At 41.7% G+C, this 14,579-nt stretch overlaps 1 protein-coding gene across 7 annotated transcripts in view; it reads left to right on the top strand.

Moving 5' to 3' along the window:
* Window positions 1-14,579, top strand: part of sugct (succinyl-CoA:glutarate-CoA transferase) — a 515,386-nt gene that overhangs the window by 206,549 nt on the left and 294,258 nt on the right. For all 7 annotated transcript variants that reach the window (XR_009514784.1, XM_059984542.1, XM_059984527.1 and 4 more), the window contains 2 exons: window positions 6,534-6,605; window positions 9,380-9,477. Coding sequence is in view for 6 of the 7 variants with exons in the window: in XM_059984542.1 (XP_059840525.1) it covers window positions 6,534-6,605; window positions 9,380-9,477 (170 nt within the window). In the remaining variant the exon portion in view is untranslated. The remainder of the gene's footprint in view (window positions 1-6,533; window positions 6,606-9,379; window positions 9,478-14,579) is intronic.

Below are 14,579 nucleotides of genomic sequence, written 5' to 3'. Positions count from 1 at the left end.
AGCCCAGCAGCGTCTCTATGCTTTGTGAAGGCTGAGAAAAGTCCATCTCCCACCCCCCATCCTCATCACATTCTACAGGGGTTGTATTGAGAGCATCCTGAGCAACTGCATCACTGCCTGGTTCGGAAATTGCACCATCTCGGATCACAAGACCCTGCAGCGGATAGTGAGATCAGCTGAGAAGATCATCAGAGTTTCTCTTCCTGCCATCACAGACATTTACACTACACGCTGCATCCACAAAAGAAACAGCATTATGAAGGACCCCATGCACCCCTCATACAATCTCTTCTCCTTCCTGTCATCTGGGAAAAGGCTCCGAAGCATTCGGGCTCTCACGACCAGACTATGTAACAGTTTCTTCCCCCAAGCTATCAGACTCCTCAATACCCGAAGCCTGGACCGACACCTCGCCCTACTGTCCTGTTTATCATTTATTGTAATGCCTGCACTGTTTTTGTGCATTTTATGCAGTCCAGTGTAGGTCTGTAGTCTAGTGTAGCTTTCTCTGTGATTTTTTTTATTACGTAGTTCGGTCTAGTTTTTTGTACTGTGTCATGTAACACCATGGTCCTGAAAAACGTTGTCTCATTTTTACTATACACTGTACCAGCAGTTATGGTCGAAATGACAATAAAAGTTGACTTGACTTGACTTGACTATTTTAGATGTGGCCCACAGAGCAAAGATGCCTGTGCGTGTATTTGTTTAACGTGTACTCGATGTTGCACTCCAAGAAGCACACGACACTTCACTAATCAACCAGCTGATTCTAATAGCATGGAAACCACGGCGATTGGAGCTGATAGATTTGTTGCAGCCTTCATCCACCTTCACAGCCATTGAGTTCAAAGTAACTTCATCCACCTGTTCCACCATTGTGGTCTTGGTTGGATTATTCTTTGTCAGGGACCTCACCCTCGACCTTACCGCCATGGGTGACCCTACCAGGAATACAGCTCCAGACGGCATCGCTCTCGGGATCTCAGGACCACACAAACTTCTCCACCATGACAAGGTGACAATCCGTGGTTGAGGGGTACCATCAAGAGGTAATGCAAGAGGCCATAACTTTAAGGTGTTTGATGAACCTGGTGGTGTGAATCCTGAATACCTTCTTCCTGATGGCAGGAGTGAGAAGACAGCATGCTGTGGGTGGTGGAGATCCTTGTTGTATTACTGTATGTTTCACTGATTCCATTTTGTCTGTCACCTTAACCAACATCCAGGGCTCTAAATCCAAAAGTTCACTTATTGTCGAAGTTTGCATGTACAATACAACTCTGATATTTGTCTTCTCCAGATACTCTGATTGCAGTATTTGCTAAATTTGTTGAATTTGGTTGAATTTATCACCAAATTGATAATGAATACCAAATCTAAGCCAATTTTACTTTGCATGTTCAGATTCTAAGAATATTAATGTATCTGTCTCATTATTTATTTCAAATTACCTGATGTATTTTTTCTACTGTTGGGTATTCCATTAAAGTTTTTAACAAGTAATATAATATAAAAAAAAGTCAAATATATTCCACATCTATTGAAAGGCATTTAATACCTAGTTTAATGCAGTCAACAAACTATAGTTTTATTAGTTGAATTTAATGAGAACACCAAGAAACACTTTGGAAACAATTCTTCAGATGAATGGACAAAGCTTTCTGAATGCGTTAATGAGTGTAGTTCTGAGCATAATTGGAAGACTGGAAGTATTGTGTGGATAATGAAAAGAACTTTTATCATGAAAGAAAGCTTTACATTTGGGAGAACACACATAAAATGCTGGAGCAACTCAGTGGGTCAGGCAGCCTCTACGGAGGGGAATAAACAGTCGATGTTTCAGGCCATGACCCTTCATCAGGAAGCAGTGGCATTCGGAACCAGTGAAAGTTAATAATTATACAGGATGAGAAAGATGTAAATTCTGGGTCAGAGTTAGAATTATTGATGCCGACAGCTCCTTAGTTCTTCTGGAAAAGTTGTCAAGTGATTCACTTTGGAAGGTCAAATTTGAAGAGGGAATTAGGGTTCGTGGCAGGATTCTTAGCAGTGTGGGGAAGTAGAGGGGTCTTGGGGTCCAGGGTCTCCCTCAAAGTTGTCACTCAAGTTGATATAGAATTTAAATTTAAAGTTTTTATATTTATTTACATCTTCCATCAATCCTGCAACATGAGGGAGTAAAAATCTTTGTGTTATAACTCTGTCGCATTGTACAGACATGTGAATTTATAAGTCTATATGGATTGTAGAAAGAAGCTGCCCTGTAGCCTGTTGGTCCTGGTTTTAATGCCACAGTACCATTTGCCAGACGGAAGCAGCTGAAACAGTTTATGGTTGGGGTGACTGGTGTCCCTGATGATTTTCTAGGCCTTCTTTCTGCACCTGCTGCTATAAACCTCCTCAGTGGAGGGAAGTTCACTTCCACAGATGTGCTGGGCTGTCCGTACCACTCTCTGTGGTGCCCAGCGATCAAGGTTGGTGCAGTTCCTGTCAGTATGCTCTCAATGGTGCCCCTGTAGAAGGTGTTGAGGATTTGAGGGGGCTCATGTCAAACTTCTTCAATCGCCTGAGGTGGAAGAGATGCTGTTGTGCATTTTTTGCCGCTCATCCAGTTCGACAAGCCAGTCCTGATGAAAGGTCTTGGCCCGAAAGATGTTGCTCTGGATTTCCAACAACTGCAGAATCTCTAGTGTTTATTATTTTGTCTCCTTTACAGTTCTGATTGAAACATTGACTCAGTTTCCTTCCCAAAGGAGTGGACTGGCCTACTAGTTCCCACATCTGCAGAATCTCTACGGATTATGATTTCTCATATCTTCAAGCATTGCTATTTTTCCCTCTTTTTTCTTTGATTCAGACATTAGAATAGATGGCTGACCAAAAATAAATCTGAACTCAAAAGATTCTCTAGATCATGGGTTCCCAACTTGGGGTCCATGGACCCCTTGGTTAATGGTAAGGTTCAATGGCATAAAAAAAAAGGAAGGAACCCCTGGTGTAGATGTTAGAAATCACCACACACACACACACACACACACACAAACACACCATCTATGGAGGGGAATAAACAGTTGGCGTTTCGAGCTGAGCCGAGACCCTTCATCAGGACACCTGAACTTTGGAATGGCAGTGTAGTTGATCGAACAGCATGTTTAATTGTTGCTGTCCATTTCAGAAAATAAATTTTCTTCATTTTAATCATCACTTTGGTCAGCTTTAAAACAAAGCTTTCTTCGCTATAATTGCAGAAACAATATTGAAGTATTATTGTAAACATTAGAAAATCTGCAGATGCTGGAATTCCAAAGCAACTCACAAAAAATGCTGGAGGAACTCTGCGGTCAGGCAGCATCTATAGAAATGAATAACTGGTCGACTGTAGTTAATTACTTACAGAATTAATGCCAGATTCAAATTTATTGTTTTGTCATGGAAACCCTCAGCAAAATGCCATGTTTGCGTTAACAATCAGCACAACCGAAGGATGTGCCGGGGGCAGCCCGCAAGTGTCGCCACACATTCCAGCACCAACATAACATGCCCACAGAGTTCAGCAGAACCACAGTCACAAAACAACAACAGCAAAACAATCCCCTTTCCTCCCTCGCATCCTCCCACACACACCCCCAGAGAGACAGCCACATTTACTTGTCAGCAGATCCAAAGGACAAACAAAGGCCGAATTTCCATTAGATAGCTTATTAATAGATAATGATTAATTTACAATAGGTGAGACATTACAGCTCTCTTCTTAAAATATTATTTTTTAAATATTGTCTTAACTTAGCAACTTGCCATTCCATTTTTCAGAGTACTTACATTAATATTTTCATCTTTTTCAGTAGAAAAGTTTGTATTGAACCATGTGAATTCAGAGTATTTATAGGATTCTAAAGGGTCACCTAAAGGTTAACAATTTATCACGGGCAAGGTTGGGTCCTAGCTTTGTGTGTAAAGGACCTTTAAATGCTAATTTGAAGTAATTTGAGCTGACAAAACAGAGCTTGTCAAAACAGGATCTCATTAAGTGTTGTTTTTGTGCATTTCCACTTGTACATGGTTGAATGAACCTTGGTAGATGTACAGACTGTATAAAGTTAAATAATTATGAATGAAGTCTCTATTGCTGATTCAACATTCTTGGGAAATGATCACCATCCGAAAAAGGAATTTGTGTTTGAGAGTACGAATAAGATCAGGTCTGTGGGACTCGTATTCTGCATACAGCAGGGAAAGCCAGTTATTTGCATCTTTTTGAAAGAATTGCTGGCAGTCTTTTGTTGGTCAGCATAATTTATAGTTGCACATTTTATTGATATAGAGAAGGAAATGATGTTCCCCCATGCACGAGAAGGTAATTGAAACAGAACTTTGAAGGAATGCAGTTTTGAAAGTGAAAACAATGAATTAACTAAGCCTTCAAATTACAATTGGAAAATTTTGTGTGCAATTTGGTAAAATGGTCTTGTAGAAATAAATATTACTTGTATTCTTTATCAATTGCTGTTTCCTTAAACTTAAACCTGCTTATACTTGAGAGCAGGAAGAGAAATAACAACCAAACTAAGACCGCACTATATATCATGAAATTATGCAGATACTGGAAATCCAGAATAATACACAAATCTGCTTTGAGAACTTGCCACAATGCTGAATAAGAATCAGAAAAAAATTAATATCACTGGCATATATCGTTAAATGTTAACTTTGTGGCAGCAGTACAATGCAATACATGATACTATAGAGAAAAATACAACTGTGAATTACAGTTAGTATATACACTAAATAGTAAAATTAAATACGAAATGCAAAAAAAAAGGATATTTAAAAAAAGTAGTGAGGTAGTGTTCATGGATTTAACGTCCACTCAGAAATTGGATGTCAGAGAGGAAGAAACTCTTCCTGAACTGTTGAGTCTGTGCCTCCAGGCTTCTGTAGCTCCTTCCTCATAGTAGCAATGAGAAGAGGGCAGGTCCTCAATGATGGACAATGCCTCTCTGAGGCACCACTTCTTGAAGATGACCTGGATACTATGGAAGCATATGACATCGGTGAGGCCTAATTTGGTGTACTGTGTGCAATTTTTTCACCTACCTACAGAAAAAGTGTAATAAGGTTGAAAGAGTACAGAGAAAATTTACAAGGAATTTGCCGGATCTGTAGGACCTCAGTTATAAGGAAAGACTGAATAAGCCAGGGCTTTATTCCTTAGAACATAAAAGATTGAGAAGAGATTTGATTAAGGTGTACAAAGTTATGAGGGGTATAGATAGGGTGCAGGCTTTTTCCTCTGAGGTTGGGTGGGATTACAACCAGAGATCTTAGGTTAAGGGTGAAAAGTTTAAAGGGAACATGAGGAGAATCTTCTTCGCTCAGAGAGTTGTGAGAGAGTGGACGAGCTGCCAGCATAAGTGGTGCACGTGAGCTCGATTTCAACATTAAAGCGGTTTGGATAGATACGTGGATGGGAGGGGTATGGAGGGCTGTGGTCCTTCTGCAGGGTGATGGGAGTACGCAACTTAAGTGGTTTTGGTAAGGACTAGATGGGTTGAAGGACCTGTACTTTTATATAACTTGTAATTGACTCATTATGGCAGATTCTACTGTCACGAATATGGGCACTCTCAGGTTGGAGGAGAAATACTTTATATTCCGCCTGGGTAGCTTCCAAGCTGATGGCATGAACATTCTTTAACTTACAGTGTGTTTGAGTGTTGTAGTAACACTAAGTATAGAATATGTTTTAAGGAATGTGCCCACCATTGGTTATTGGTAATTGAGTAGTGGAATTGTGGTGCATGCAGGAATGGTTGGGAATGGTTGGGATTTTAGAATTTGTCAGCAGCTGGGATTTTTTACTGTTTGCATTGACATGGGCTATGTATTTGTGCCTGGTCGAACTTATGAATTAAAGGATTCAAAGTACATGTATTATCCAAATATGTATGCAGTATACAACCCTGAGATACGTCTTCCTCAAAGACAGCCACAAAACAAGGAAGTCATAGAACCCATTCAAAGAATGGGCTTTTCTGGCCCAACAAGACCGCACCACCAGTTACACCCATGAGGGATACAGATGGGGTAAATGCATGCAGGCTATTTTCAGTGAGGTTAGGTGAACGAGACTGGAACTTAGGGTGAAAGGTGAAATATTTTAGGTGAACCTCAGAGAGTGGTGAGAGTGTGCTGGTGAGAGCCAGCAGAAGTGGTGGATGTGTTCAATTTCAACATTTAAACGTATGTAGATGGAAGGGTTATGGAGGGCTATGGTCCAGGTGTGGGTTGATGGGACTAGGCAGAAAAGCAGATTGGCACAGACTAGATGGGCCGAAGAGCCTGCTTATGTGCTGTGGAGCTCCATGACTCTATGAATGAAAGTCATGAGTAACTGGCTCTGGAACACACTGGCACTTGTTTCTCACAGTGCAAGTTTGATGGGTTATTGAATTCCTAGACTTTAATGAGGAGATAGTAATTGTCTTGCTTTTACTGCGTTTATTTGATTTGACTTTACTTGTACTTTACAGGCATTTAAGACAAAGGATGGATACCTTGTGGTTGGAGCTGGAAACGATCAGCACTTTGCAATTGTTTGTAAGGTAATGTGATTTTTTTTTTCAGGTTGCTTGGTGCTTAATTGGGAAGAAGCTTCATTTGTGAGAACTTGTTCAAGAGCCACTGCAGGAACAATCAAAGACCATAGGGCACAGGAGCAGATTTTGGCCATTCACTTTTCTTCAATCGGAGGGCAGTTTGAGTGTGGTTGAACTGCTAGCAGAAGTGGTGGATGTGGGTTTGATCATAGCATGTAAGAGAAAGTTGGATAGATACGTGGATGGGAGAGGTGTGGATGGGAGAGGTATGGAGGGCTACGATCTGGGTGCAGGTCGATGGGACGAGACAGATTAAAAGTTCAGCATGAACTAGCTGAGCCGTAAGGCCTCTTTCTGTGCAGTAATGCTCTCTGACTCTTTGACTCTGAATGGCTAATAGGAGGGGCATAATTTTAAGATGAGGAAAGAGTAAGGTTATATCAAAGGTATGGTTTTTACACAGAGAGTGATAGGTGTGTTGGACAGCATGTATAGAGGGGTATGAACAGCCTTACGTTTGTTGATTTGCATCCGCATTACAGTGCAAAGCATCAAAATTGCTCTAAATTACAATAAGAAAATATATCAAAATAAATAAATGATAGATAGTTCGATAGATAGGTAGTGCAAAATGTGAGCAAAATAGCGATGTAAAGAGAGCAAAATATTAGGACCATGTTACCCTAAAGAAGGGTTTCGGCCCAAAGTGTCAACTGTATTATTCTGCATTTGCCTTGTATTTGCTCATTCACTCAGCTTATCTAACTCGCTCTGAAGTTTCTTTCCATCCTCCTCATGACAAGTGTAGGGAAAGGGGCTGAAAAAATATTGTCAGATCACAGAAGATTAAAAATTAAGATGATCGAAGGGTAATGGTAAATTTTAGCAGACAAGAACAAGAGTTCGGATTTGTTGGTTTGGAAGTGGGGCACATAAGATTATTGAAAGTGATGCAACGTGTTGGGAGCTTAGTATAATGCAGAATTGTGGACAGGCTTTTTGACTGGGCTGGAATTCATGTTACATCAGAGATTGTGTTATAAGGTTAAAAGTTTGTTTTATTTGTCACATGACAGTGAAAAGCATCAATTTGTGTCAATGACCAGCGCAGTCTGAATATGTACTCTGGGTAGCTCACAAGTGTTGCCATGCTTTCAACACCAACATTGAATGCCTACAACTTACAAATACTAACCTGTACATCTTTAGGAAACGAGAGCATCTAGAGGAAATCCATGTGGTCTCTGGGAGAACATATAAGCTCATTACAGACAGCAAAGTAGTCAAAGTAAATCTATTATCAAAGTATGTCTTTGTTACCATATACAATCCTGAGATTCATTTTCTTTCAGGCATTTGCAAGAAAATATAGAAATTCAGTAGAATTTGTGACGGAAAGAAACTAACAAACACTGATGTGCAAAAGAAAACAAATAGTTCAAATAAAATAAAGATAATACTAAGGAAATGATTTGTAGAGTTCTTGAAAGTGAGTCTGTAAATTTGCGGTGAATGAAGTTATCTACTTTGGTTCAAGAGTTTAAAAGGTAATAACTGCTCCTGAACCTGGTGGTGTGGGACCTGAGGCTCCTGTACCTCCTGCACAATGGCAGCAGAGAGAAGAGGCACGGCCTGGGTGGTGGATGCCCTTGATCATGAATCAGTGGGAATTGAAGACCAATCGCTGATTGCTGGTGCTGTAAAGCATTATGCTAACCATTGCACTACCCTACTGCAATTTTACATGACTCTGCCTTTCTTATATCAGAGTGATTCATGAAATGTTTTTCAGTTCATCAAAATGTTACGAACCCCGTAACTGGGTATCTTACCAGCAAAGATAGGAGTATCCGTTGGAGACTGGTGATACTATTTTTAACTATATTTATTAGTAAAAATACACAAAAATAATATCAATGCAAATATATAGATAATATTCGTCATCAATACTAAACCTAAAAGTGCAGGTATAATAATAGTAAGAAATAAGCTCTATCGTTGTTTAGGGGATAATGAATTGTCAGATGGAAATATAAAGTTCAGTTCAGTTCATGCAGGCTGCGGTAGTTGTTGGTCACTGTGTTGCAATTGTTGGAGAGAGAGAGAGAGAGAGTAACAGCTATTGACTTGCCGACTTTCCTTTACGATCTTGATCCGTTGATGTGTTGTTGTTGTGGCCATTCACGTACGACCCCTCTGTCCTTTAGCTAGACCATTCTTCCATGGCGGACTCGTCACCCAGGCAAGGGTGGACACACACACAAGCCCCCACCGGTCTCGTAGCGTCTCTCCTGGAGCGTCTGAGGGGTGTTGCCCCAGACCTTACTTTTATCCCCACTCACGGGGTCTCAGGTGTCAATCAGGTTGGGATGAGGCAACCCATCAAACCCACCCCTCTGGTTGCCCCCTGAGGGGTTTCAATGAATAGAACAGTACTCAATACACAATCCTTCTCCAAGAGACAATAGCAGTAATCAGTGGTTCCATTCTGCTTTTGTTAGGAGGAGACATTCCACTTTTGTGTATCTCTGCGTTGTCTCTCTCTCATTTCCTGGGTATCAGACCCAAAATAGTAGCGATTTTGCGATTCTCAAAAAGGGGGGGGGGGCGACTTTGCACCCTTCTGCCCATCAGAGTTGCTTCTCATTCGTAACAAAAAAAAATTAAAGTGGTATTTGATCTTTGCTGTGCAGTCAGAATTCAAAATGTAATAGTTAAATTTAAGAAGATAACAATGAATTTCATGCATATTTTAGTTAATCATTAATGTTATTTTCTAGATCTTATCATTACCTGCTTTAAGTGAAGAACCCAGGTACAAGACAAACAAGCTCCGAGTTCAGAACAGAGGAGAACTAATCGATGTTCTGAGTGCAAGGTTAGTCCTAAGCATGGACAGTCATTGTGGTCAATAATGCACATTTTAGGGAAGTAACTATTCAAGTTTGAGGGATTCTGCATCATTGAGAGCTGACTTTGGGATTGATTGTGAGCATAAGAATTCATTGTGCTTTAAGAGCCTAAGATGTTGTACTACACAAAACGCACTATATTGATGAAACAGGCTGAAATTTGGAAGAATGAGTACATGACCTAATGAGACGTATTACAGAAATGCATTACATATTACAAGCTTACAAGACATTACAGAACTTAACATATCTGGTAAGATGGCGGCATGATTAGTCGCAGCAGCCTCTCTGGGTTCAACAAATAGTGCAAATGCTTGTCTTAAATATGTTTCATGCGATTGTAAGACCCTATTGGATACTGGTACTACAGAACACTGCAAGCCCCATTCATTGGTTCTGTGGGGAGACCGATGGCGGGGAAGCTGAGGTGGCCTCAGTGGTTGCACAGACCACACTTTCATGCCGCGTTGTCATCTGTTGCAGCCACCCCGGGGAGGAGGTGCTTGAGGCAGTGTGGAAGCGAACAGTGGCGCGTAGGGCATGCTAATATCTGTGCTGGGTTGGGGCCTGGCCCCTGCAGGCTAATTGTCAGGAGAGCTCTCTATATTCACTCCTGGAAGACGAACTGGAATGCCTTTAGCTATGGCTGAGCCAGACGAGATGAGAAACTGCTAACCGCATGTTCTTGCTGAAAACTGGCTTCAGGACAACATACCCTATGCAATCTATCTTAAGCCCGTGCCACTCAGAGACTTGCGTTAATATTATTTTGTGACTATATGTGCTGTTTGTGACTGTAGAACTGATTTTTGCACCATAGTCCTAAAGGAACAATGTTTTGTCTAGCTGTACACAGGTATATGGTTCAGTAACAATTCAATTTGAACTTAGAACTATGGTACATACTGTCAGAAAAACATATCATCTAGTTATTTAAGGCTATAGTAGCCGGGGTGGTTATGGGGATAAGCTCTCAGTATTTATTAAATACTCCCAATGGCGAGCACCTCAGATAGCCTCTGACAACCAAATCCAGGCCTTTGCGTGTGGCTTAGCAACTAAGCCCGGCGGATCTGTTTCTACTGACAGGAGAAGAGGCAAAGGTGAGTTACTAGATTCTTGAAACCAGTCACTTCAGGCAGATGGGCCCCTTTAGCCATGGGTTGGCAGCTTATCTAGGAGAAAGAAAACTCTGATCTCAAACCTTCACTGCTTTGCATCTATTCCCACTCATGGGGAAAGCTTTGGGAGTAAACGCCAAGGAAAAATCAGAATCTGATATACCTTAGGCTGTCCTACGTTGATTTCAATGCTGACTGGCAACTCCTGTGATGCTGTAGGTGCCAAACTGTATAGGCCTCTGTCGTTCCTTTGGGTTCATCAGCTGTGTGGATGAGAGAGGAAGAGCCTGCTACACAGGAGGTAGCTTGCTCTCCGCGTCATACTACCCAGGCTTGTGTATAATGTAGAGAGCTGGGACACAATATCCAAGGTCGACCTCGATCCAACAGAGGGCCTCAAACGAATCATCCAGTTAATGAAGGGTTGATGAGCAGTGTGTTCTCGCAGAGGATCATGAACCTTTGAAATTCTTAAACCCAGAGAACAATTGAGCCATTAAATATATAAAGGCTGAAACAGACTGCCTATTGTTCCATGGAAGAATGTTGTTGTGAGATGTTACAGTAGATTAGGGTGTAGAATTGTTATGTTTCTTGTACTTTTCTTGTAGTTTAACTTTCCTATATTTGCTTTTACTCTTATATAATTGCCGTTCTATGTGTAGTTGATCAGTAAATTTTCTAGTAATTGCAGCATAGCTGATTCTGTATTTTTCTGTACTTCACTCATCTCTTTCTTGCCCCTCCCAGTTTCACCTATCACCTCCCCCATCTTCTTATACTGATCTTCTTTCCTGTCCTGATGAAGCATCCTGGCCTGAAACATCAACTGTTTGCTCTTTTCCATTGATACTAACTGGCCTGTATTTTGTGTGGGTTGCTTTGGATTTTCAGTATCTGGAGATTTTCTTGTATTTTTATCACTGGAATATTGTTATCTTTTCAGTCAGTGCTAGTATTTGTAGAGGACGGCCCCACTACTTCCTCATTCCCTGCTGTTCTTCTTTGTTCTGGTAACATTAAATAAAACAACAAGCAACAAGCAAAAGCTTTATGCCTCATTCTTGACTTCCTAACCTCTGGATCACGAAAACGGCAGGATCCAAAAGTGAAAAGTGATCCAGGACGGTGGAGTTGATGCAAAGCTCTGATCAGCCGTGAACTCATTGATTGCTGGATATGGCTTTCCTGAGACCAGAGGACACAGCCTCAGAATAGAGGGGCATTTATTTCAAATGGAGATGAGGAAGAATTTCTTTAGCAAGAGGGTAGTGAATTCGTGGAATTCATTGCCACAGGTGGCTGTGGAGGCCAAGTCATTGGATATACTTAAGGTAGAGGATGATAGATTTTTGATTAGTCAGGGCATGAAGAGATACGAGAAGAAATTTTGAAAGGGATAGATAAAATAGAAGTAGAAAAGTTGTTTCCATTGGTGGGTGAGACTAGAACTAGAGGACATTGCCTCAAGATTCAGGGGAGAAGATTTAGGATGGAGATAAGGAGAAACTTTTTCCCAGAGTGTGTTGAATCTGTGGAATTGTCTGCCCAGAGAAGCAGTTGAGGCTTCTTCACTAAATGTATTTAAGATACAGTTCGATAGATTTTTTCATAGTAAGGGAATTAAGGATTATGGGGAAAGGGCAGGTAGATGGAGCTGAGTTTACGAATAGATCAGGCACGATCTTATTGAATGGTGGAACAGTCTCGATGGGCTGGATGGCCGACTCCTGCTCCTGTTTCTTATGTTCTTATGTAAGCAGGAGATTGGGGCTGAGAGGGAAATGGATCAGCTATGATGAAGCGGCAGGGCAGACTCAGTGGCCAAATGGCCTAATTCTGCTCCTATATCTTATGGTCTTATGTTCTTATGTCTCCAGCTGCAACCTGAAGTTGAACTTGCCTGACTACACTGGGCATGAATCAAGAGTTCTGTGACAGTGAGGTTTACCAGTTCAATACTCAGTGTACCAGTGCTATGCTTGTCACTCATTCTGCACTAAAATAAGAGCTAAACTATTTAATGGTGTAATGATGGTCATTTGGTTATGTAAGATAATATTTTTATTGAGTACATCAGCCCAAGTTCAAAGTACATTTGTTATCAAAGTACATATATGTGACCATATATTTACAAGGATGTTATCTGGATTGGGAAGCATGCCTTATGAGAATAGGTTCAGTGAACTCGGCCTTTTCTCCTTGGAGCAACAGAGGATGAGAGGTGACCTGATAGAGGTGTATAAGCTAATGAGAAGCATTGATCATGTGGATAGTCAGAGGTTTTTCCCCAGGGCTGAAATGGCTAGCACGAGAGGGCATAGTTTTAAGATGCTTGAAAGTAGGTACAAAGGAGATGTCAGGGGTAATTTTTTTCCGCAGAGAGTGGTGAGTGCGTGGAATGGGCTGCCGGCAGCAGTGGTGGAGATGGATACGATAGGCTCTTTTAACAGACTCCTGGGTAAGTACATGGAGCTTAGAAAAATAGAGGGCTATGGGTAAGCCTTGATAGTTCTACGGTAAGGGCATGTTCAGCACAGCTTTATGGGCCGAAAGGCCTGTATTGTGCTGTAGGTTTTCTATGTCTATAACAACTCTGAAGTTTAATTTTTTTGCCGACATAGTCAATAAATCCAATAACCATAGTAATAAATAATCAATGGAAGATTAATGACGTACACACAGGGTGCAAAAGACAACAAACTCTGCAAATATAAACAGAGAGAAATAATAATAAATGAATACTGAGAACGTGAAAAGTGAGTCCATAGGTTGTTAAAACATTTCAGTGATGGCGCAAGTGAAGTTGAGTGAAGTTATCCCCTCTCTGTTCAAGAGCCTGATGGTTGAGGGGTAATAACTGTTCCTGAATCTAGTGGAGTGAGTCCTGAGACTCCTCTACCTTCTTCCTGACGGCAGCAGCAAGACATGTTTCTGAATTGTCGAGTGTGGGTCTTCAGGCTCCTCCCCGATGGCAGTAAGAAGAAGAAGAAGGTGAAATCTTGAGCAAAACACCACAGATTGCTGGGGCAAGCACGAGGAAATCTGCAGATGCTGGAAATTCAAACAACAACATACACAAAATGCTGGTGGAACACAGCAGGCCAGGCAGCATCTATAGGGAGAAGCGCTGTCGACGTTTCGGGCTGAGACCCTTCGTCAGGACTAACCGAAAGGAAAGATAGTAAGAGATTTGAAAGTAGTGGGGGGTGGGGGAAATGCGAAATGATAGGAGACCGGAGGGGGTGAGATGAAGCTAAGAGCTGGAAAGGTGATTGGTGAAAGTGATACAGAGCTGGAGAAGGGAAAGGATCATGGGATGGGAGGCCTCGTGAGAAAGAAAGGGGTGGGGGGGAACACCAGAAGGAGATGAAGAATAGGCAAACAACTAAATATGTCAGGGATGGGGTAAGAAGGGAAGGAAGGGCATTAATGGAAGTTAGAGAAGTCAATGTTCATGCCATCAGGTTGGAGGCTACTCAGCCGGTATATAAGGTGTTGTTCCAACCTGAGTTTGGATTTATTTTGACAGTAGAGGCCATGGATAGACTTATCAGAATGGGAATGGGACGTGGAATTAAAATGTGTGGCCACTGGGAAATCCTGCTTTCTCTGGCGGACCAAGTGTAGGTGTTCAGCAAAACGGTCTCCCGGTCTGCGTCGGGTCTCACCAATATATAAAAAGGCCACACCGGGAGCACCGGACGCAGTATACCACACCAGCCAACTCACAGGTTAAGTGTCACTTCACCTGGAAGGACTGTCTGGGGTCCTGAATGGTGGTGAGGGAGGAAGTGTAAGGGCAGGTGCAGCACTTGTTCCGTTTACAAGGATGAGTGCCAGGAGGGAGATCAGTGGGAAGGGGTGGGGGGGGGGGACGAATGGACAAGGGTGTCGAGTAGGGAGTGATCCCTGTGAAAGGCAGAAAGGTGGGGGAGGGAAAAATG

This window comes from Hypanus sabinus, chromosome 1 (genome assembly GCF_030144855.1).
Source record: "Hypanus sabinus isolate sHypSab1 chromosome 1, sHypSab1.hap1, whole genome shotgun sequence".
NCBI classification, from domain to species: Eukaryota; Metazoa; Chordata; class Chondrichthyes; order Myliobatiformes; family Dasyatidae; genus Hypanus; species Hypanus sabinus.
The sequence above is the reverse complement of the archived record's forward strand: the minus strand, read 5'-3'. Positions and strand labels throughout refer to the sequence as shown.